This window comes from Psittacula echo, assembly GCF_963264785.1.
Source record: "Psittacula echo genome assembly, chromosome: 6".
NCBI lineage: Eukaryota > Metazoa > Chordata > Aves > Psittaciformes > Psittacidae > Psittacula > Psittacula echo.
Window position 1 is genome coordinate 49,216,063 of NC_137743.1, and position 25,416 is coordinate 49,241,478.

The following is a 25,416-nucleotide window of genomic DNA, read 5'->3' on the forward strand; positions in this document are numbered from 1 at the left end:
GCTGTTGCCAGGCTTTTGAGTGATGCCTGATCCATCCCTTGCCTCCTCAGGCTAATCCCATGAAGGGCCTCTGTCTGGAGGTGGCCCTGGCATAGCTTGGCACAAACACTACGGCATACCCTGGCGGCATGCAAACCTAGTGACTTTCACGTGCTCCTCTTAACAGGTGCCTGCACAAAGCTTCAGCGGGTGGGATAATTAAACCTCTGTACCCTGGGCCTTGGGATGGTTGGTAGGCCAAGCAGGCTGACACAGGAGGAATTAAAAGCTCACTGGTGGGTGAGTTTCTCAGCACAAGCCTCATGGATTTGTGGTGATGCTGGTCCATGATAAACTATTCCAGTTTTTCTGGCTCTTTTTTCTTTCCCATGAGAAAAATTTAAAAAATATCTTCTCAGCCTATCATTTTCTGCAAGGGGGGAAATTGCTGAAAATTTGCTTCAGATGAGTATGATCTGTGATGATAAAAGTGATTTTCAGTGGAAGGTGTATATACAATTCATGAACTAGCTTGTTGGTAGTTTTATTTTGAAAAGTTTCTTTTGTGGTATCTAATAGTGATACAATCTTAATGAAGAGTAAAATAAGAACAAAACCAACCCTCTTTAAGTTGGTTTCTTGACTCTCTTGTAGTGCACGTAACTGAGCTGTAGTTCGCATGTATGTGTGTATGTGCATGTATACTGTGTGGCTCAAATGATCAATGTTCAGCCTCCCATCTCTTATAAAAGTACCCCGAACAGTGCTGTCTGGTGGGAGATCAGAAATCCTTTCAGGAGCAGAGGTCTGTGAAGCCTGCCTGAGCTGTACTTCAGTGAAGGGCAATTACCATATGTATATACCTCTGAAGCATAGGATGGTCAGCCAAGGTTACCCTCATTCTCCAGCTAAGGGGCAGTGGGCTGCATGTGTCTTCTCATAAACACACACTTTTGACCTTTCTGTGTTGGTCTACTGTATATTTGCAAAGAGGCATGAGATGCACAAATGGCAACAGGCGGTCTTACCACCTGGGTGGCTTAAAAGCTGGCAGAGCAAGTGGGATGCTATGTCAGGGACAAAAGCCCAAGCAACCATCTGGTCCAGAGATGTGGCTGCAGCAGAGAGTACCAGAGCATCAACTCTGCACACTGCTGAAAGGCAGGGCCTCTTTTATCCCAGCACATCCAGCGTGCATACAAGGCTTTGAGTTATCATTCGGGTAGTTGAAGCTGACCACATAGTTGCATGCTGTAAGATCAAGATCTCTTGCACTGCACACAGCTGTATATTCACACAATGCCTTTTGTGTGTACGGCCCACAAGTGCATTTAATCTAAACACAAGGCTGTTGCCTGGCCTTCTGCTCTCTGGATTGGCTTAAAAGTACATGAAAGTGTAATCATGGCTGGAGTAGACAGGTTGAGCTTTTCTGGGGTGTGAGTAAATGCCAGTGTCTTGCATGTGCGGTATAGTATTTAATGCTCCGTCTCCCCTGCTCACCTGGTGAGGTGAAGCAAAGCAGCCATGCTGTGCACAGCTGGATAATCTGCCATTTTAGTGTAGCAGTTGCCACTGCCTGCCAAAGAAAGCATTTTGCAGGTGTCTCTGGTGCAATGCAGTGACTTACTAGCAGGCTGAGGCCCAGGAAAGGTGCTTGTCGCATGACAGAAGCTGTTGAAGGTACTGAGTTGGCAGAAAGAAGAGGGAGGGATTTTGGGAAGCAAATAGAAAGATCAGCAAAGTAAAAGAAAGCATTGCTGTGGAACCAGCTGTTATGCCAGGGTAGCGCCTGGGCATAGCTGCTGCTGCTGCTGCTGGTCACTGAGCAGAGACATGAGAGAGGAAAGCAGCCAAAGCGCACAGAAATCCCCGCTGCTGGCAAGCCCCTCTTTAGCAGTTACCCACCATAAGCCAACACACTGTGGTCTGAACAAACACCATGGACAAAGCTTGGAGGAATTTCTTGGAAGCTTGGTCCTAAAGTCTGTTACTTTGAAATTAGTTATTAGGCTTTAGACATATGTCTAATGTGTGATTTAAGGACTGAATGTGTCAGGCCATGTATATTCTGATGTCTGTAGGTCAAAGCCTCTAAGACAGCAGGCAGTAGAGTCCCCCATTCTTTCACTATTTTTCCTTCATCTCACACCAGCACACAGTAAATTCCTCCGACCTACCACATTTATCTTTGAAAGTGACTTCTCAGGCAAGCGAAGGATCTCTCCTCCTCTCTCTCTCTCCCAGCTGAGAAGAGCCTCTTCCTCTTTCATAACATTATAATGAACCCCAAATCTGTTGCATATATGTTTTCCCTTGATTTTATTGAAAATTCAAGCCAACTTTTACCTGCCTGTAGGGTGCAATGCTAGGACAATGACAGCGAGGGGGGAAAGGCTTGTCAATCCAATGATTGCATTTAACTTATGTTGCTTGTTTCTCCCTCTCCTTGGAGAGATGTACAAATGAAAATTCAAGAGACCAGGATTAAAAGATGTGGCTAGATAGAGGGTGGCATTAGCAACAAAATGGGAAAGGACATTTTGTTCGTGTCACAACAGGATCTATTTTTAAGAGCTTGTTGTATGTTTCATGTCATAAAATCACTTGTGGGATTATTTTTTCTAAAAAAGAAAGATAAAAATTAAAAAAATAATGCCCATGCCCACTGCAGAGAGCATTAAAACAGTCCACTCCAGCCACTTCAGACAGGACACATGGAAACAATCAGCATTAGTCTGATGTAAGAACAAATAGAGGCAACTATCTGGTGATGCAGAATGAAGAGAGAGTGGGATTTTGCTCAAGTAGATTGAAAGAGCCAGTGGCACTGAAAGGATTATTAGGGATGATAGAAGTGGTAACTTGTTTGACCTTGTAACTGCTCTAATTGGTGGTCATCCCTTTGAATATGAATATCCTGTTGAATATTTCCAGTAACTCTCCTGGAAACAAACCAAATGTGTTCACATCTCTGGGCAGGGGAGACTTTTTACTACTGAGGCAGAGGGGGGTCAGATGCCATCAAGTGCTTTAAAAACATGCTCTCTCTTCAACTGGCAGGAGCATCTCAAAATGATTGCTTTCTCTATATACATATACATACATAAGTGTCTAGGTTTCAATCAGTTTCTTGTTTTCCTGGCTTAAAATCTTATATGTTGGTCAGAACATTTTGTTTTAAGCAGAAAGCTCACCTGTAAGGAACCAGGCAGTATACAGACTGCTCTGAGATATTTTTAATTATAGATGAGCTGTGATCTAAAAAATATATGTGGTAATGAGGCATCCAGGTCCTACTGATTTTCACTTTGATACAAGCATGCAACCCACCTAGATGTCTTCAAAGTGCGTCAAAGGGCAATATGTAGTTACTCCGATTCAAATTTTTTTTCAAATACAAGTGGTCAACTTTGTCACAAATTTCAGAGTTAAAGAATCTTTTAAGAATTGACCTTTTCTGATTCCAGTCCTCATAAAGCACCCCCAGGGTTATATCATTTACATTTAGCCTAGCGTGTGCACTGCTCTTTCCCAAGTGTTCCACTTTTGTTAATGGGACATGTAGTGTAGACACGATACACACATCCAGCAGTCAAGTTCTGCTGATGACCAGACATTAACTTTAAAAACGAGCTAGTAAATAGTGTAAACATGACTGGGAAGGAGAACTGTGCGGTGAGGTCTCACGAGAGCAGAGTAGAGGGGCAGGATCACCTCCTTCGGCCTGCTGGTCATGCTCCTCTTGATGCAGCCCAGGATACAGTTGGCTTTCTGGGATGCGAGTGTACCCTGAAGCCAGCTCATGTTCTCAACAGGAATCTGGCTCCCCAGTGGGAAAACCTTTCTTTCCAAGTCTAACCAGGGAGATACCTGATGAAATGATGACTCAGCAACTAGCAATGTGTGAGGGACACTTTACCACTTATATTCTCAGGATCCCTTTTGCCCTTAATTCCCTTAGCCTCACCCTTCCCTCCACTGTACCATCTCTGCTTTTGGCAGGTTATCTGACCATGTGGGTTACCTGAAGAACAATTTTCATGCATCATTACAGTACGAGAGGGGCAGGTGACATGTGCAAGCTATGTGGGCAAGGTGCTGTAGCTGTCTTTCAAGTTAATTTGTAATGTTTTGATGTATCTGTCCATCATATTTGAAAAATCATGGCAGTCAGGTGAAGTTCCCAGTGACTGGAAAAAGGGAAATATAACCCCCATTTTCAAGAAAGGGAAAATGGATGACCCGGGGAATTACAGACCAGTCAGTCTCACCTCCGTGCCTGGCACAATCTTGGAGCAGATTCTCCTGGAAGGCATGCTAAGGCACATGAAAAACAAGGAGGTGGTTGGTGACAGCCAGCATGGCTTCACTAAGGGGAAATCCTGCCTGACCAATTTGGTGGCCTTCTATGATGGGGCTACAGAACTGATGGACAGAGGTAGAGCAGTTGATGTCATCTACCTGGACTTGTGCAAAGTGTTCAACACTGTCCTGCATGACATCCTTATCTCTAAATTGGAGAGACATCAATTTGATGGGTGGACCACTCGGTGGATAAAGAACTGGCTGGATGGCCGCACGCAAAGAGTTGTAGTCAATGGCTCGATTGTCTGGCTGGAGACAGGTAACAAGTGGTGTCCTTCAGGGATCGGTGTTGGGACCGGTCTTCTTCAACATCTTTGTCGGTGACATGGACAGTGGGATTGAGTGCGCCTTCAGCAAGTTTCCCAATGACACCAAGCTGTGTGGTTCGGTTGATACGCTGGAGGGAAGGGATGCCATCCAGAGGGACCTCGACACACTTGTGAGGTGGGCTGATGCCAACCTTATGAAGTTTAACCATGCCAAGTGCAAGGTTCTATACCTGGGTCAGAGCAATTCCAGGCACAGCTACAGGTTGGGCAGAGAAGAGATTCAGAGCAGCCCTGTAGAGAAGGACTTGGGGGTGTTGGTCGATGAGAAAATGAACATGAGCTGGCAGTGTGCATTCGCAGCTCAGAAAGCCAACCATATACCTGGGCTGCATCAAGAGGAGCATGACCAGCAGGTTGAAGGAGGTGATCCTGCCTCTCTACTCTGCTCTTGTGAGACCTCACTTGGAGTACTGTGTGCAGTTCTGGCATCCTAAACATAAAAAGGACATGGAACTGTTGGAACAAGTCCAGAGGAGGCCCACGAGATTGATCAGGGGACTGAAGCACCTCCCATATGAAGATAGGCTGAGGAAGTTGGGGCTGTTCAGCCTGGAGAAGAGAAGGCTGCGTGGAGACCTCATAGCAGCCTTCCAGTATCTGAAGGGGGCCCATAAGGATGCTGGGGAGGGACTCTTCGTTAGGGACTGTACTGACAGGACAAGGGGTAACGGGTTAAAACTTAAACAGGGGAAGTTTAGATTGGATGTAAGGAAGAAATTCTTTACTGTGAGGGTGGTGAGGCACTGGAATGGGTTTCCCAGGGAGGTTGTGAATGCTCCATCCCTGGCGGTGTTCAAGCCTAGGCTGGACGAAGCCTTGGGTGGCATGGTTTAGTGGGAGGTGTCCCTGCCCATGGCAGCGGGGTTGGATGATCTTAAAGTCCTTTCCAACCCTAACTATTCTATGATTCTATGATCACAGCCCAGCTTCACTGACGTGGTGTTTTATCTGAGGAATAAACAGAAGCCCAAGCAGGGCAGCTGTTTCTTGTCTTTTTCTCTGCTGTTGATGGACTTTTGCAAGAAACATTGTATTTCACAGAGTCAAATGGCACAGTAACTGAGAAATATATCTTTATTATTAGAATGTTTATATTCTAAAAACTTTTATCTGGGGTTACAGTACAATTCAATTTCTCTCCAATTAATTAACCTGGCATTTGTTCAGCAAACAACTGTGATTTAGACTTTGAAAAGTTTAAGAACATGCAACTGCTTTTACTCTCTTTTTCTCTTCCTTCCCCAAAAGGACAACTTGCAGTCAAGATTTTGGCGTGATAGATAATAAAATAAACATCTCATTTGTGAACTTGTAGTTGCACTTAACTTTGGTGACTAACAGCGTAGATAGGCATTTAAAAGTAAAAATATTCTTTCGGTGTCAAGTGGATAAAGGAACATGAATATTTTACTTTATCTTTTTAAAGTTCACCTTCATTATCCTCAAAAGGGGTGAATCTTTTCAGGTTTGTAAAAGGATGGGTGAAATAACAGAAAAAATCAAGGATGTTTCTAGTTTGTGGCTTGCCTAAGAAAGTTGTTGTAACACGTGATCTGAGCCAAGCCCATGCAACACAATTAACAACTCCTTTGCACCACACACAATACCTAGCATAAGGCCAAGCGCAGCCTTGTGACATAGTTAAATAAATATGAAAATGTCATTACAACCTAAAAACCTGAATTGGTTTTACACTGTGACTTCCTACTGAAACAGTGTTGAGAAACTTTAAACATCTGACTGTTCCATATACAATATTTAAAATAAAAGTGAGGAATACTACTCTCTTCACTCTGCTACTTTCTGGGAGTCCTGTACACTGACAAATGTATGACACCTGTAGTTACCTGATCCTAGCTGACTGATTGGTCATCTTCTGCTTTAAAAATATTGCAACTCAAGTGCTTATTGCAGCAGTAATCCTAGTGATACACTGTCTTCTAATAACCAGTTCTGCTTACAGTCATAGTTATAAAAAATGAAAAACATTTTTCACAAATCTTTGTACACATATTGTAAAAATCACCTTCCACATAAACAATTTACATCTGTTATGAGCATTTAAAAAATAAATTACACAGACTTGTCTCACCTATCGTTTCTTTTACTTGAGAAAACAAATCTCATCAGTAACATCGACAGGATGTTCATATCTGTAAACATAGCATGAGGATTCATGTTACCAAAAAACTCTACACACAAAAAAAATCTTGATAAATACTCTGATAAATAAGGATCCTTTTAATTGGCACAAAGCAATGTAAACATGTGCATTCGTATCCTGCAGTCATCTCTAATTCCTGTGTTCTTGGGTTTTAGTTGAAATTCAGGGATCTCTTGGCCCTGTAAAATTCTTTAGATAAAAACGTGAAGGGTTTCAGTTATGATCATAGCCATTTTAGGCCTTTCATGCCTAAAACCAAGCACAGGAATTGAACCATGCAACATAATACATTGCTTTAGCTGTTCACTTGCTGCACCACAGCTGATAACCTGCTGATGGTGCTTGGTACTGAAACTTCTCCTCTGTCTCAATGCAGTCCGTGCTTGTCAGGGCCATGGTACCAGCTTCTGATTTCTTCGCTAAGTGACACCAGAGGTTGGTACGTATGACAAAGCCATAAAGCTTCTGGAATTTGCAAGCTATTCTTGAGACTCCGGAGCAGCCCAAACCTGTACCAACAGACAATGTAGCTGCTGGCAGGACCGAGCTGTTTTATGTATGTAATAAAATATGTAAATGCACCTAACTGTGCCTATGGCAGAAAATCAAGGGTAGCAATCTACCTGCTATAAACAGCCTTCAAGCAACTCAAGTAGATGCTCTGCATCTAAGTGTATCTGTGCAGGTAACAGTTAATCTCTGATCTTATACCTACCTAAACCAAAAGATTGAATATTTAGGTGCCGGTTAGATGGATTCTTCTGAACTTCAGCAACAGCACAGATGGAAATAAAATACCAAGCCACATGCTGCCACTAAAATGATTAAAATGTACAGCCACAGTATTGCCCAGCAAGGTAACTGCAGTCATTTAAAACAAGCTCTATAAATAAATAAATGAATAAATAAATAGAAAAACCTCCATGTAAAGTGAATAAAATGTCCCTTCTCTTATAGTGCCCAAAGAGGGAATGGCATAACTAAATAATATAAATCTTTCATTCTATATATATTTCTATATATTATATCTGATATGTTTTGGCATGGCCAGATAGGAAAAAGTAGGATGACTATTAATTCATTCAGTATTTGTTCAGTTGAAGCCAAGCTCCTGTGTTACTATATATTGCTAACCATTCCTATAGCGGTTTGGCCTTTTTACCCATCTTCGATTTTGTGCTCACTTTCCTGGCAGAGCAGACTTGTTCACCTTTCTTTTGTGCTCTCCATATTTCTCTTGAGCAATCAATAGGTTCATAGAAGCACTTCACTGGCTGCAAGCTGTTTTTTTCATCTTTTGTCTTTTTCAACAAGATTCTTCCTTTTTGAAAGGAATGAGGCTTTGCATCAGGGATGTTATATGAAGCGTGTTGACTTCCTCGGCTCCTGAAATTAATAACAGTTATTATTAGTAACTACTATTCAGTCTTGCAAAGTGGTAGGTCCCTAAAATGTTCCAAACCCATACATATTTAAAGACAGAAATAGCCTTGGTTTACAGGACCAGGCTGAAAGTAAAAAACAGAGTTGCAAGAACTCCTACATGTGTTGCTGGTGGACTCTTTATGCATTGTCATCTACACTTTTATTCAGATAGAATTCTGCTGATCTTGGAGTGCTGACACATTACTGAGGTCTATAGTCTCATAATTTGGTGATCTACAGGGATTTTAAAGATGCCCATGTTCACAGCAACCTTCTGCAAAGAATGAACATCCCATTGTCTTTGGAAGACCACACAGCACCAATAATAGTACAAAGCGCAGGTACGCTAGGAACTTCTTGGTGAGATCTCAGAACTTCCCTGGACTGTGACCAGGGCCCAAGGAACTGCTGCTACTAATGGCTAACAGCTCAGGAAATGCCACACTCTACCAGTGTGCTAGCCCCCCATCTAGGGAAACTTTAGCTTTGCTTTCAGGATATGATTTAAAACAGGAGAGTGCAGTACAGAAAATGGTTGGAAGAGGGGTATGAAAGCTTAAAGGCCAAAGTAAGCTGAATTCTTTGTTCCTGTGATGGTTCAAGCCCAGCAGGATTTCCTGAAATTGGTGAGCTCAGGTAGAGAGACAGCACAGTGCCTGGTGCTGCAAAGGCTGAACCATGCCCTCTTACTCTGAAATATTATTTCAGAGTAAGTTCCACCGTTCAGCTAAGTAAGATCATTACAGTCCCTTTTAACGTAATCTTGAAATGTTTTACTGCTGATACATGTAGTGTCACAGCAGCATGACAAATGTAAGGCACCGGCTCATGTCTGCCCAGCTACTGTGACTGAAGCGAAGAACAGATGTGCTGATGTACAAGTTGATTACTTAAGGGTTCCCGTAGGGCTATTTTCCATAGCTCATTATTTCTGGAAACCATGTATCTGTTATATTACTTCACGTGGAAGTTAAACAATATTGATCACTTGACAGAGCCAGTTTTGGAAAAAGCACTTTTGTTCTAGTGTGTACAGTGCAAATGCACTCCTGCTCTTTAAAAAGACCAGAGGGGTGTCATGAAAATGTCTGTTGGTGGGAAGCAGTGAGTGCCAGTTAACAGCACAGGAGCCTTACCCATGGAAAAGTTTTACCTGCCTGGCAGCTTTGACAACCAGACTTCACTATGGGGAAGTCTGGGGAGCGGTGCAGAAATGTCACACAGGTCCAAGCTGGAGTTTGCAGGCACGGTGCCATGCTGGCCTGGTGCAGGCCTGTGCTCTGACCACTTGCTGGGGGTTAGAAATGACTTGTGTAAATGCACAAGGGTTGGCCATTATGGTTTATTATCACTTCTTGGGCACTGTTTGTTACAGTTGGTAGTAGTGTTACAGTTGCTAGTAGTTGTTAGTTAAAAGTTAGTTAGTAGTTGTTAAAAGATTTACTGCTCTGTTTTTCTCAGATGTTACAGTGAAAAAGTTACATCCCAAAGCACACACAGGCATTATTACAGGTGACTGCAGATGATGTTAGTCTCTCCTCTGCTGCACTGAGTAATGCTATTAAAACCAAAAGAAGGTCAAGGTTAGTATGATCAGAGGGGATTGTCTAAACGAGCTAAACTGTATTTAAATGGAATGAGTTTATGGTAGGGAAGATGGATGTCTGTCTCTAATTTACAATCAGGGTAAGAAAGTACCTAAGGTGGATGAAGATGCAAGTAATGCACAGGATGCACAATGCTGCCAGCTCCAGATACAAGAAATGTTTCTTTCTTGAAAGCAGCAGCTCCTCAATACAAGTAACTGAGAGTCTGAACTTCTACTCAAACGTATACCTAATCTGTCACATTATGGAAAAAGACTGAAATGATGTGACTAAATGCACCCCATTGCCCCAGGCACTTAAGAACAATCCTGTTCTTGCTGCATTTCGCAAACATTAAGTATTTTTCAAGAAAAGCCTCATGATTCTAAGAGACCCATTTCTTAGCTTCTTCACAATGGGAGCTGGTGCTTTAAAGTTGATTTAGGCACAGATGTGCTGCCAGTCTCAGTGCCTTTAAGAAACAGCTAGTGAACATCAGCAAAGGACTGCCATGCCCCCAGTGGGGCATTTCCTGAAAACAGCCAAGAGAGACTGCAGAAAAGGAATTGAGAAGCAAAGTGGAGGCACTGGAGCAAGAGGGACTGCAAGTTCAGCCACTGATCCCAAATAACATAAGCTGTCAGTGGCCTCAAACCCCCTGAGATTACACTGAATTTTCTGGATGGGTAATAACACTTCCCAGTTTTTTTAACTGGTAAATATCATTAAAGCCTCATCTGATGTGGTGAATGCGAATGCTGGATTCATCCACAGAACAGGGAGAGCAAAATAAAGCTGAGCATCCTCTTCTCTACCCTCCTTGCTTCACTGGACAAGTAGGGATATTTTTAATCTGGTAACTCCAAATAAAGGCTACTACTGAATTCTAGTTTTGAAAGTGTCTTTTCAAAGGAAAAGTGTATCATTAGTTAAACAGAAACCTCTAAACAATTTCATTTATGTCTTTGAACTATTTGTCAGCAATGATTGGGTTTTACCAAATGGCATTATATTTTGACCAAAGACTTGTCAGTATCTCACCAGGTCACTAGTTATATTTTAATTCTATTTTCCTTGATTCCAATCATATTAAGACATCTAGAAGAGTGTATATACAGTCAACTCAAAGTCTACTTTGCCCAGTCAGGTTTTTCAGAATCTCAAATCAGTAGGTTAAAAAAAAAAAAAAAAAAAGCAATAAAAGCAGTAACAAGTAGAAAAACTAAAGCTAAAGCCCCACACTGCTAATGCAAACGCTGCTTATCAGCAAAAGGTACTTGGCCAGTTGCCTGCTAGGACTAAGATATATGGGAAAAAAAAACCCAACCAAAGAGCAAAAAGCCCCCTCCCAGTAGGCTATACATTGTATTTTCGGTTTATTTTCCAGCTCATCCATCTGTTCATGTGTGTCTCAGTCTTCCACTAATTGTTGGTCAGACACAAACAAATCTGTCAGAGGGACAGAAGTCCCAGACCTGTGGTGATGCAACAAGTTAAGTTTCATGGAAATGGGAAAAAGACCCAAACTCATGTCCCCACCAAGAAAGTTGCCATCAGCATGCATTATGCTCCAAGCCAGTCACTGGGACTCATGACCAAGTCACAAAGACATGGGAAACCAACCCCAATTAGTTCTGCTGCTTCCAGGACAGCTGTCTGAGTAACTTGAGTTGTTGTTAGTGCTCGTACTTTATTGGGGCGCTTGTTTGCTTACATGTGATTTTTAAGACAACAGTGTTACTATCAGTTAGGAAATGACAACTCTCTCCTACCTACAGAATGATATTTTCATCTGAAACCTGGCTTGCGTTTGCTGAAAAGGTTCAACTACTGCAGCTTTGCAAGAGGCTATTACAGTCAGCAGAATAGAGTCATTCATGTAACAGAATTTTTTTTTCTTTTTTTTTTCAAATAATACCTGATTTATCTTTGATTTAGCAGAAGTCTGGTTTTATTCTATTACGTGATGTAATATAGATCATATTCGGGTATAGAACCTGATCCAAACCCAACCTGACTCAGGCTTTTGGATAATGTGAAATGCAAAAGCAGGAATGTAAGTATGTCAAATTAGTGTATTTAAGTAAGAGACAAATAAAAAGATATACATACAGGCATCTGGGTTTCTTATTTAACGAAATGTCTGTAAGCTGCAAAGAAAACAGAAACAGGTTATTAATATTAATATTCCATTATCAAATAATTAAAGCGCAGGGACGAAATAGGTGCAGTCTTCAAAATCATATTTCCATTCTCACCTGCTGTTAAAACTAGAAGAATATTCATGAAAGAAACTGAAAAAAACCCACAAACTTGTACAGATTATTACTCCTCCATCTTATTACATCTGTTTTAAAAATTTGTAATGTATGAGTTGTTAGTGGTTGGACTTTTTTCCCCATTATTTTTATCATAACTATAATCAAAGTAAATTGCTAAAGAAGTGTGGGCTGAACAGCGATCTTTCACATGAGATTAAACAGTACGGATACAATGAGAAGTAATTATTGTGTTCAAGAGAATTAATAAGGGGCACTGCTTGAATAAGCTGTACTAAATTAACTTTCTCTCAGAATGTTTAATTTTGCAGTGATACATTTCCTTTACACAAGCAGCTAGGAAACTCAAGCTATGAACCCTTGGCTCTGCTTACAGCAGCACTGAAGGATGGAGGGTAAGAACACAAGTGTTTCTTCCCCTTTCCACTCCTAATCCTGAGACCAACTAAGGACAGCGTAGCCTCAGTGCCAGCAAAACTTCGCATGACTTCATTTTTCTCAACAGTTTGGTTCATAGTGTTGAAACACTTTGTCTAGTCCGTCTTTTAGTGGGGGTCATGAAAGGAGGCGTTTAATGCCAGCTCAGCTCTAACAGGTCTGGATACTAAATTAGTTCTTTGTACTGATCTTCCATCAGTGCAACTAGACTGAGCCTTTGAATATCATTTAATGAAGTCACTGAGCCAAGCAAGTCAGATCTGGCATCTGAAAATGATTTTGTTCTTGTAAATGTTCCCTCTGTCCCTGCTATTGTCCACATTTTGCAGATGGATTTTTGCCCAGCCTAACTTTGCTTGTCATCTGTCTTGGATAGATTCTGGAGCCACCTCATAGTGTGCTTTTCTGTAATTACCTCCTGAAGGTCAGGCTGGTCAATATTTGGATGCATGACCTTAGAGGAATGCTGAAGTCACTCAGAAAGCAGGGCAGTTGCCTCAAAAATTAGTCTCCACAAATCTTGTCCAAAGGACACTGCTGAGACAGGGATCCCAGTAAACATATCAAGAGCAGAGGAGATGATTTAATACTGAGGCTCATCCCTATGGTCCCCCTCAGTGTTCTCACAGACACTGTTTGAGCTGTCCCTTGCTAGATTTTAGCACACTTACATTTATTCAGGTCTTTATCTAAAGCTCTTTTGGAACTTTTCTTTCCAACACTGAATACCTATTCAGTGCTGTGCATGATCAAATGCCTTCCCTCTCACATCGTAGGATGAGCAATTATTTAGCATAGGCAGCATGGGGTATTCATTTAACTGAAATGTTCTTCGGAAGTCATGTGGCTAAAACTTGCCATATAAATGTAATACATTGTAGGGAAAATACTTAGGTTAAGTATTAATAATGAGGGCATTTAAAGAAATAATGTAGTTTAAAAACCAATGTTCAGAAATTTTTGGTTACTAATCGGTGAGGTACAGGCTTGTAAGAATCCATTCTCCATTTCTAAATGCCCCATGATAGGTAATTACAGAAAGCAAGATGATCTGCCAGCAGGCAGACATGTCCCCTGTAGGGATCCACATCTTTCCTGAAAACCTTTAGACATCTCCAAAAAACTGCCAAGTCACTCAGTGACATGAAGGAAAGTGTTTATTGCAAAGGTAACAGCAGCAAGAGCCAAAGCTGGGAGGGAAAAAAAAATCTGACAAATATTTCATGATTCTCTGCTCTACCTTTGACATCCTTGGCTACTGTTGCTCTTGCAGTCCCTGCTCCTTTCACTCATGTAAAGTGGCAGTATAAAACATCAGTAAAACACATCTGAAGAAACATTTCACAAATCCAGATCTGTTTTGAGTGGCAATCAACCTAAGCCACTGATTCCACCTGTATTCAAACTCAAGTACTTTCCTTCTGGTAGAGGGTGACAATGAAGGGAAGGGCTTTGCTGGCTTACCACGTGCTCGCTGACATCGGTGTGGTTGCACACCATCTGCTGATTTTGGTAATATTCTAGCTGCCTTTCTGCCAGATCCACACGCTGCAACAGATTCTCGATGAAGTGCTGGAGCCTGGCCTTTCCCCGCACTTCTTTTTCTGCTGCTTCTTCCAGGAAGTGGTTGAAAGTAACAACTTCTCTGCAGGACAGAAACATTGCAATGTGGCCACATTAAAATAATGGGAAAGGCCCTTTTCTCACTGCTGTCAAAAATTTACTGATGTTTCTCCATTTTTTCATGGCAACAGCTCATGGTGGCTAATTACTGTCATTCATTCACCTCTATTAAAAGATTTCAACCTTATTGTGGACACACTGAATATCTAGAAACCTGAATATGAAATGTGAGCTTATGGGCAATGGGTTTGGGGGTTTTTGTTGCATTATTATATCTCTTACAAATAGTCCTTAGTGGTCCACAGGGTAGAAATGTCATTAAGCATCACCTCTTGAGGTACCTGGAGACAACTACAGCCACTTTCTTTTCTTTTTTTTTTTGACTTACCCATGTGAGTATCGGCCTTGAAACATGAAGAGAAATGGATGAACCCCCAAAGTCATCTTCCCGGTTTATCACAATGTTACAATGGTAGTTTAATGTTGCTACTGAGGTGGTTCCTAACTTAAAGGAGCTACTGTGGCCATTAAACTTATTTTTGGCTGCAATCCTGCAAGTACATCAAAGTGCAGTGTTATGATCTGGAGCTAGTGGGAACACAGGAGATTAACAGATAATCTACAGATTACAGACCAAGGAGTATGTGCGTGGGAAGAACAAGTTTTAGGTCAGAAGTTTAGAAATATTCCTTATCTGGTAAAAACTGGAGGAAACAGCACCACTGACTGTCAAAGGTCCCAGCTCTGTACTGAGACAGTTCACTGTGAAGTGCTCTGCATACTGTCAGTTTTCTATCGGTAATCGGGCCACCATTTGGCCCTCTGATATCAGAGGACTAGGTGGGAGAAGTTTGGTTACCGGGTAAAGCATGTATTATGAAAACTGGCAAACCTGAGCATGTAGACTTTCCAGTTAATGAATGCCTGGATAAACAGTTCTTGCTCTGCCAATGGAACCATGTTAATTTTTGCTTTGTACAAAACTGAGGGGGTGGGAATTGGGAGAACCAATGCCTGCCAAATGAGGAAGGGTATGACTGCTTCGCAGAAATAGCTATACCACAGCACAGTGCAGGAAGAGGCTGTCTGCATCGCTGATCTAATGGTAGGAATGAGGTAAAAGCAAACATGTATTGTTTGGATGAAGTACATCGATGAATCTTATATTAACTCACCCACAAAATCTGTCTTAAGAAACAGACAAGTACATTGCTGTTAAGCTTAGCTAATCAATTCCATTTCAAGGCTCTGTACAGTTTCTATGATTATTAGCTTGCCAGAGCAACCTGCTAATAAAAAGTCACTGAAGAATGCTTAGGAAGAAGCCAATCTAAACTCATTAAGGTCAATTTTAGGGCTTTATTCTCACCACACTTAAATCATTGTAACTTTGATTTCATGATACCAGTATGGGTTTGTGTTAGCATAGGAGCAACCTGAAGCCTCTGGCACTCTGTCAGGCTCCTCTTTTACAGCTGACGGGAAGCTCCAAAGGACAGAAACTCAGCAGGTTGGCTCCAAATCCCTTACCCCTTAGGTAAGAAAGGAGAATTGCATATGGCCCTCCAGGCTGCTTGCTCTCCATGTGAGAAGGCTGGGCAAAGTGGGAACTGCTACCCTGGGACACCACAAGGATATCCCTCCTGGGGCCACAGTCAGCTTGTGTGTTTCACTACAGCCTGAGGCCGCTTACATTGAGTACCTGGCATTTGTTTTTTAAAGGGTGATGGTTTCAAGAATGCTAACATCTGTAATTGTCTCAGCAAAGGTAGTTAAAAAGCATTCATCAATTGCCTGCTCCACAGCATGAATCACAGATTTTCCTTTCCTTCAAGTATCTCCTTAGTCAGCTGTGCCATAAGGAGGACAGGGGGAAGCAGTGGGGTTTTTTTTGAAGATTTAGCTGACTATTAGGAGGAGAACAGACACTAATGTCAATAAATTCCCTACTATTTTCCTTGCTTTCTAGACTACTCAAGATAACTTGGCATCCTACGCGTCATTATTTGTAGGAACTGTTTTTAGCAGCAACAGCAGCATTTGCATAATTTTTCTTTGTTTAGCTGCTCTGTACAGCCTATAAAACATTTTTAATAACTTTCATCTAAAAATTTTCCTTTGGACTGGAATGGTACCTGCACTCTGTAAATTCCCTTCAGAAAGACAGGAGCCAAAATATACCCACCCACTAGGTCTCAGTCACATCTTTGTCCTGATAAGCACCACTTCTGTCAGTTCAGCTACTTCCTTTGTTTCCACTTCATTCTCATCTCTCAGAACAACAACATCAAGCCCTGAGGAGTGACTGCTAATAAATCTCTCTACTTGCTCCAACATCTCTTCCGCAGAGAGCTTGCTCTGTGCACAGCTATGCCTTGGTTACCTGAAGGGAGTTCTGAGAATTTTACCCTCTTCCCACCATGAACAAAAGGAAGATGTTTCAGAGAAGTTGTGCAGTTTCCTGCAGCTGCTCTTTATCTGTTTAATTGCCTTTCTTGTCTATTGTAGTTTCCCAGACTTTTTCTTAGCCATATTGATGACCTTCTCTCTTCAATTCTGTTTCTAGATATCTGTGATATTTTGTTTATGTTCTTTATTTTACTTGCAATTTATTTCTCCATGCCTCTGCCAAGTTTTTTGGGATTACGTGATACAATTTCTATTTTTTACTATCAGCCCTTCTGCTTGTGGAAAGATGGATGTTCACAGAAGTCAGATGCTGCTCCTCATGAAGTCAGGAGGAAGCTGAGCTCGTGAATACTGTGGGGCCCACTTGGTAGAGGCATAAACCAGACACAGCAGCATGGGCCCACTAGGCTCTGCATCTTGACAGAATAGGCCTGTCAGCAGCACTCATCTGAAACAGGAATCATTTGTTAAAGCCCAGCTCAGCCCTGAAGCACTGCCCTTTCTAATGAGAGGTCTCTGCTACCCTGTACTGACTATTCTACATCTGGAGCACTGCTGCTCTATTGAGAAAAGGTTATGTGGCATTATTAACTCCCCTTGTGACCTACTCCACTCTCAGCATCATCTCTTTCCCACTCTGCTCTGCTCTTCCTTTTGTTCTATATCCATCAACCTGCAGCCTCCTGCTCCTTTTCACTCAGCTGCACCCTGGCACTTGCTTTAGCACTGTAAGCTCTGGATCCTGACACTAAATTTTTTGAGGAGTAGATGATGCTCAGCACAGCTTGGATCTCTGTAAATCTCTGTAATGAATAGTGATTTCATCTGCTTGGTCATGGTTTACTATACTAATATTAAGGTATGTAGTATAGCAAAATGTTTTGTTAAAGGGCTGTGACTGAGCAGCAGGGAAAAAGGTGGGGTTCTTTTTTCATCATGGGTGCTCTCACAGACAAAACCTTTTAGGAAGAGGGATCACTGCTGCTGCTCAGAAAGCAGAGGGTACATCAAACTGCCAGGAGCTTGTGGAGACAGGGTGAAGCAAGCAAGTGGGAAAGACAAGGGGGATACACCCTGGGAGGTGTTCAAGAGGAGCAGGAGGTGCCTGTACTGCCAAACTGCTAAACAGATCTTCCCAGAGCCAGAGGATTCTGGGGGAAACACTGCAGTGCAGCAGCAACTCAGAGATGCTCAGCAATAAAACCAAGTGCAGAGAGAAGGAATCACTTTAGGCAAGAAAGACTTGCTACCAAAGCATTATTTTAATCTGACTGTGCCAGGGAGTTAATGTGTTGTAATTAACCAGACTTAAGTAATTTGGTGTTTTGCATTCCAACTGCAGCCTAGCTGCCCTCACAGAAAAACTGCAGATAGCCTGCCTTCAAACTTACCCTGAAACCTTCTTTATGGAGGCTGTGTCATAAACCAGAACGAGATGTGATAAATAAAGTTATAAATCACAGGACTGACTAGGTGACATTTATTCTTCTGCCTTTACCACATACAGTGCTCCTTATAGGACTAGTTAAGCTGCAATGCTTTCTTACTGGAGCAGTTGCTGGCATGTGGACCCTGAAAATACCCTTCATATTTGTATGGCTTTCAGCAGTTAGGCATGTGATACACAGAGTAGATTCAGAGGTTGGGACAGATCCAGCTCCTTAACAACTGACAGAAGGGCTAATGATTTCTCATATTGCAACCAAGCCCTCCTACAGATGCATAACACTGGTCTCAGGACTATTTACAGCACCTTCAACACCTGCAACTATTCTGTAGGTGGAGACAAGCATGAGGCTGTATGCAGATTCTGCACCCAAGTATCAAATCACTTTAGAGAATTGTATTTGGAATAAGTCTGCCTGAAATTAACAGAAAACCAAACACTCCTATGATTTTACTTGAAGATGGGGAAATTCCTACTACAGTAAGCACTAAAGTGATTTACTAATGAAAATATTTAGTATGTACATTCATTAAGTATTAATACCACTGACCTCATCCATCATCCTATTGGTGTTATTGCCTGAAGGCTGCTATCTGCTGTTCATTAGATTTCACATTCCTACACCACTATCAGCACATTCAATTTAAGCGGTTCACACCTCCTCCCCTCAGAAAGTTATTGTCCTACCAGTCACACTCATTCAGTGAGCTGTACACTAGATCTGAACCCTGAACTTACTCGGGTGACACTGTGAAGATTAAAATGCTTTATTTCACAGAGCCATTCTGTGGGATAGTCATGCTAACACTTGAACCAATGCTGCTGGGGGGAAGTGACCTCTCAAGTGGGAAGATAAAAGGAAACAGGGTGAAGGGACTGGGATCACCTGAAACCGAGGGTGGAAGAACAATGCATAGTTGTGGTTGCATTCTACTTAGAGCAAAATCAAAACTGTTTTGTTATGCAACTAAAATTTGTACCTTAAGGAAAGCTGTTGTTTTACAGCATAAACTGCAGTGATCTTTAAAAGCCAACTTTTTACCCAATTGTTGAGGTGTTACTTGCACAGATAATTCCATTAATTGCAAATTTAAGGTGAAGTCAGTGGCAGGAATAACTACTTCCCACCACAGCTATTCTGAAATAGCCTCTGCATTCCAGGCTATGCCATAACCAGATGCATGACCATTCTCAATACAAATGCATTACACTGGTTAAAGAAATTAGTGTCAGGGATATGGCAATGTACTACATTAATGCTCTGACCCCATAATAAGGAGACAAAGTGAAATTGTTTAAGTCACCATGTCAACTGTAGCTTCCAGTTGAGGACCATAACATAAAATGCTTACCCTGGTCAGACTTGCTGAAAATCAAACTCTACTGGTTTCATTTTCTTATATAACTTCCAGAAACAAGCCTTTTGGTGTCCTCTAGAAGTTCAGTTCATAGCTGGTTGTAGTTTCAATAGTTTTCTCGATATCTTATTCAACACAGTCTTCTTCCCTTTAGGCAGGCTTCTGCGTTATCTTTAACATCACAGTACCCGCTCATGTTGCATTCTCCTTCATCAAACGTTGAATAATCTCTTTTGGGGCACACTTTCTAATTAAATCATTCCTTTGCTCAGCAGGTTTCCTAAAAGCTTGACCCTGTAACCATCATTTGTCAAAACTGTCAAGGGCCCAACTGATGCAGGTTGGGGAACTGGGACCTGTCCTTGGTAGCTGTACCTGCTTCTCTAGAACATACAGTTTTCTTTTCTTCCCTCCACACCCCCCAAAAAAAAAAAAAAATAGCTTTGGCTTTTGGACTTTTAAATATAAGAATAAGTGACACAAGAGTGGCTGCTGTAAAACTTTTCTATGCTTAGAGTAATACTACTTCAACTAGGTATTTATTGGTATAGTTAGTGTTGTACCTCCACTTGTCCTACCCCTCAACACAGTTAATCTCCATGAGGGCATCACACTAATATAACAGCACGTACCTTCACGCATATTGGCACAACCATTTTTGTCAGGGAACAAAAATAAAATCTAGCTAAAAAGATATGTTCACTTAGCACTGCCTTTGCTGGACTGCTATGGGCTTCATTTAAACAAAAAAAAATCAACTGACAAGTCTAAAGAAGTAACCTTATTGACCCTACAAATGCCTCAGATGGGCAGCCCCAAACCTGCTTGGTGGCCTAAGCCAACACTCCTCCAGCTCATGGAATGAGAGGTCAACAGTAAAATCTCATAGTGCTGTCATTTGAAGCTAGTGCTTTGATTAGCAGCAACAATGTAACTCTGAGAATTTACTCTCTGTAGAGTAAGTTTAAAGACTGGCTACTTACTTTGAAGAACATACCAGAGAAACCAGCTTCCGACAATGTGGCCACTTGGATCACAGTTTTTATGTGTCTATCTCAGTGCTTGGTCCAGGCAAAGGCTCAGGACATGGGCTTTTACAGGTAGAACAGAGAGGTCAAAATTAAATTCTATCACATCAAAGTGACCTCTAATCTACCACCTCTGCTGAGGACTGCCAGAGTCACAGGAGTGCCAAGTCTGCCTTTACTAGTTGGGCACAAAGGAAACACAGAGGCCTACAAGAGCATCATCTCCATATTCAGGAAACCCAGATGTTTAAACAAAGAACTTAGATCTATCCTCCCTAAGCCTTCTGAGGGTTTCCTAACCAAATTATTCTTGCTAATGCACATTTTTTCCTTTCCCTTAGCTTCCTCATTTGACTTCATAATCAGATCCAAAATCAGAGCCATTATCCAAAGTGCAATTGTACCACTATTTTCTGTCATCATCTTATCGTATGGTATTCCTCTAAAGAGGAAATTTCTTAAATCCCAACTTCCTCCCCCTCTCCTCCTTCCCTCACCTCCCACCAACTTATAGGTCAGGAGTGATGGTTCAACCTGCAAATACATCCTCTTCTACCTCCCAGATACGGTTAATTCTTTTGTTCTTACATGTTAGAAGCAGGCCTAGCTTAACAGCCCAGAGAGGCCCCTGGGCACATTTTATAAAGCTGAAAATATACTGAATTGTTAAATTATTATGTATTATGTATTATTTAATTATTAGTATTATGGATAATTTGATCACTTACGGGGATTGTCCATTCATGTAAGATACTGACAGAGTAGGTGGACATGGAGGAATACTCTAATATGAGCACAGCACAAACATTTGTAACTCTTTTTATCAGAACATTGTTATTATTTAAGTTATTTGAAGGGATTCCCCTAAGAGTTTTCAGCTTCTTCACTAGAAAAGCATCCAAAGAAGAGGTTTTGTGACCTTATCTAAGGTTTGGACTATAAGTTTTTTCCTTTTTTGGATAGTTTGCAGGGGTGTTATTTTTTTTCTTGTTTGGCCTTTTCCCCCCCTCAGATTATGAACCCTTTCTTGCCTTCACATGCACTATATGCCATAATTTCTGGTATTAGGGACAACCATTGAGAGACCAAGAGAAGACTTTTTTTTTATTTCCTTAAAAATTGGATAAGAAGGTATTTCTGAGAAAGCGGCATTTTCTATTTCCAAAGAACAAAGACGAACAATTTTCAGCTACAGTGGCTCAATACCAATACTAGCTTTGGTAAAACTTACCCATATTCACAAGACTGCTTATGAAAAAAAAAAAAACCCAAAAAATTAAACACCAAAAAGAACCAAAGAAACTGATGAAAGCATTTATTTCTGAAGGTCAGCAAGTATCAGAGCAGTCCCTAAGGGCTGCCTTTGACTTTCCACAATCTGCAGTGAGAAATCCTGCTTCTGTAATTTACATTAAGCAGTCTTGTTTGGCTTTCTAATCATCTGGACTTCTTCTAGAAATCAAAGCCAAATTTGGGTTTCTCCTTTTTTGAAGGAGAAAGTTTTTCCAGCGCACCAAACAAGTTTTTGAACACACAATGGACTGAATATATAAACAGATCTCAGAACGTACCATCAGTCCATGAGAAAACCAAACAAGTGCACCACTGTTACCAAAGTCATGATCATTCTTTCTTCTGCCCTTTACTAGAGCATACCATCCAGTGCTTCTCTGCTGCTGGCACAAATCACCTTTTTAGAAGAGGTAATACTATGGGACTAGACACAGGCACATGCAAAACACTATGACTCCTCTTTTCCCCCCCTTGGTACTCTGGGCTGATGTTCTTTTGCCCTATGCACTAGAATGCATTAGGCCCATTTCCCTTTAGAAATTAACATATTACTGTGTATGTATTGATGCTTTTGCTGCCAAGTTTTTTAATCTTCTTTACTGAAAGCTGAAGCAAGCTAGCACTAATCCTGGGTACTCAGGTGAAGTCTCTTGTGCAGCTGCCTCTTCTGGTTAGCATTTCTCACCAGTCAACTTTCAGTCTTCCCTGTAACACCAACTTCAGAGCTACCTCCTCATCTGCTCATGCATTCACACTCCTCCTTAAGAGATGGCTAGAATTCTAACAGCAATCATCTGATCTCCTGCCCCTTTCCCAAGTTTAGCAATGTCCTAATGGAAACGACAGTGTTTCCCCCTTCTCCTTTCATTTTGTGTTCAGTCTTTTCTGCTAGAAAGCAGCCTACCAAGGGGGTAAGCAACCTCTTCCTTGTGCTTTTACTCAATACAGTTAAAAAAAAAATAAAATAAATAAAAACCACAACTTTTGCTGTCTTGTTCTTTTCTCAGCTTTCTTTGTCAACCTCCCCATACCATACCAGTTCTTTCTACACAGAAAACTCTATTCCCCCCTTCTTCTTTTTCCATGAGCTCTTTTCCTCTGCAGCACTGCAGAACTCTGTTTTTTCCTCTATTGAATGGTTTCTGCTTTCCTACTGATACTGGAGCCATCATAGTCTTTTCTTTCTAGTCCTTAGACTACAGGAAGGAATTATGAAAGCCCTGCAAACTTCCTACACTGAATTCCTACACCACCTTCCTTATTTCTTCCAAGATCATCGTCATGGCAACTACCACTTCTCATCTTCCCTTGGTAAACTGATGAATTGATTTAGAGGCACTCCATTACCAAGGCTCTTTTTTGCATTCCTGTAAAATAAGTTGTGTTGCTCTGAAGAGCCCAAACGGTTTCAGCAAGTGCTGAATAAACTAAGTAGTTCATGTATAAATAATATATCAGCTATCACTACATTTTTAATGGATGCATCACAAACATATTTTTAGATGGCCTAGGTTAGTCAGAATGACTCTGACATCTGCTTCCCATTTGCATAGAAGTGATTCCAGTTTCACAGTTCTGTGTCCATCTGAAACACCTACTTGGACATGGCCTTTTCAGCACTGACTCCAGTACAGCTTTGCTGTTGCATGGAAGACCACCCCACGCCACAGGCCGCTTGCTGACCATGGAGGGATGACTTCAGGGAGAAGGTTCTATTCGGCATTCTCACATACTTCTTCCAGGACTTATCCGCTCATCTCTTATTAAAAAGAAGATGAATTAGAGGTATCTGTGTAAATCAGATTACATGCTGATGATAGCTTCTACCTATCCTTATGCCCATGAAACCTGGGACACAACAGAGGAACTAGAGAGGCTAAAAGTCACTGGGGAGTCAGGCATGAAAGCCACCTGCTCAGGAAGCTGTCCCCTGCCTTGCAAGGGCATCTGGTAGTTGCTGTCTGTGGGGCTTTGAGCGCATCCTGCCTTGCAGGAGACACGGTCACATGGGCTACAGCTCTAGAAATACAGCAATCAGAAGCTTGAGAGCATCAGGCCCTTTCATAATCAGCAAGCGACCAAACTATTCCCTCTGTTCTCCTCCGAAGGCTTTCACTCGCACAGGTGCTGGCCAGCCCTCACTTCCCCACTTACTCCTCTTTCCGGTGCAGCTCCTCCTCGGACTCGGTGAGGCGTTGCTTCAAGGCTGCGATCATCTCCACTGCCACATCCACCTGCCTGCTCAGAGCCCGCTCCCGCCGCTGCACCTCCTGCTTCTTCTGGGACAGCTGCACAAAAGCTGCCCGCACCTCCAGCAGCTCCGCCGTCTTCTGCGCCAGCTCTTTGGTAAGCTTGTCAATTCGCTTCTCAATTGTTTTGTCCACGGCCTCTACCATCCTGTTAAACTTTTCTCTGACATGTGCCTCGAAGGAGGCTTTGGAGTCAGTGGCCGAGAGACCCGGTTTAGAAATCTGCTCGCTGGGAGAGTCGGCCGACACATAGCTTGCAACGTAGGATACGGGCCGTTCAGCTTCCACCTCCAGAGGCTGCCCGCGCTTCGTGCTCTCGCAGGACGCATCGCCTAGAAAACTCAGGTAGGGCCCTTTTTGCTGTATGGCGCTGCCGGGGCTCCCCAGGCTGCCCTGGGGCGCAGGGTCCGGCGGGGAGATCAGCTCCGCGTCTTTCAGGGGTAAAAAGAGGCTGCTCTTGGCCAGGGGGCTTCTCTCCTCGTAGCTGTGGCTGTACTCCAGGTGCACCCGCAGAGAGGAGAGGCTCCTGAACCTGGTGTGGTCGCCGCATCGCGGGCAGCGGAAGGGGAGGCTGACGCTGCCGAGCGGCTCCTGCCAGGGGTGCCTGCCTTCATCCCGGGTCGTCTGTTGCATTCCTCGCCGGGCCCTGGCCGGGAGAAGCAGCCCGCGTCCACGCCCGCCCGGGGTCGGGGCAGCCCGGCAGGCCCGCGGGAAACTTGGGAAACTTTCCCGGTGATTTTCAGCGGGATCGCGCCATCGCCGCCGGGGGAGGCGCCTGCCCGGGGAGGCACGGCCAGCCGCAAGGCCCCGGCGACGCGACGCGGCTCCGCTCGCCTCAGCCGCCGACCGGGCCTTGCCGCGGCGGAGCGGGACCGGCACAGGGCCCTAGCTGGCGTGGGCCTCAGCCGGCCCCAAGATCGCCGCCCCGCTCCGTGGCACTCACGAGACTTGTTGCCGTGGCGGTGCGGCGGCGGCGAGCCGTTTTCAGCAAAGCCGTAAACCAGGCCGAGCGCCGCGCCGCCGACACACGCTGCCGCCGCCGCGGGGCGGGGCCGGTTCGGGGCGGGGCCGGGGGCGGCTGAGAGCGGGTGGCTGGGGCTGATGTGTCAGCTGCGCCGGGCCGGAGGCAGCGCGTCAGGAGCCGATGAGGCCAAGTGGGCCTGCGAGCCGGGCTGTTCCCTTCCCGGGGAGCCGTCTTGACGTGGTCACTTGGTATTGGGGTCTGTGGGGCTTTGAGGGCGTCTTGTTGGCCATGGAAAAGCAGTGAGCTGTGAGGGGTATGTTGGGGAGATGCTGAAGGATAAGACAATTGAAAGTGCTTACACAGCAAGACAAGGCTGACATGAAAATAGGTATAACCTGGCCTTGGCTTTCTGGCAATATAATTGTGTATGGTTCTTTAAAACTATATTTAGTAGCCAGGAAGACTTTATTTATTTTT

The 25,416-nt window shown here is 43.0% G+C and overlaps 1 protein-coding gene across 2 annotated transcripts; it reads right to left on the reverse strand.

Annotated features, from left to right (window-relative positions):
* Window positions 1-5,792: 5,792 nt before the first annotated feature.
* ZNF365 (zinc finger protein 365) lies at window positions 5,793-25,005 on the reverse strand. Of its 2 annotated transcripts, XM_080620336.1 has the most exons (5): window positions 23,881-25,005; window positions 14,033-14,213; window positions 11,964-12,001; window positions 8,051-8,226; window positions 5,793-6,829 (listed from the first exon to the last, which is right to left on the reverse strand). In XM_080620336.1, exons 1-5 carry the CDS (start codon window positions 24,606-24,608, stop codon window positions 6,765-6,767), a joined length of 1,188 nt encoding a protein of 395 aa, XP_080476462.1. In that variant the 5' UTR covers window positions 24,609-25,005; the 3' UTR covers window positions 5,793-6,764. The 2 variants fall into 2 exon arrangements, with proteins under 2 accessions (XP_080476462.1, XP_080476461.1); XM_080620335.1 differs by having other exon boundaries at window positions 5,793-8,226.
* Window positions 25,006-25,416: the final 411 nt, after the last annotated feature.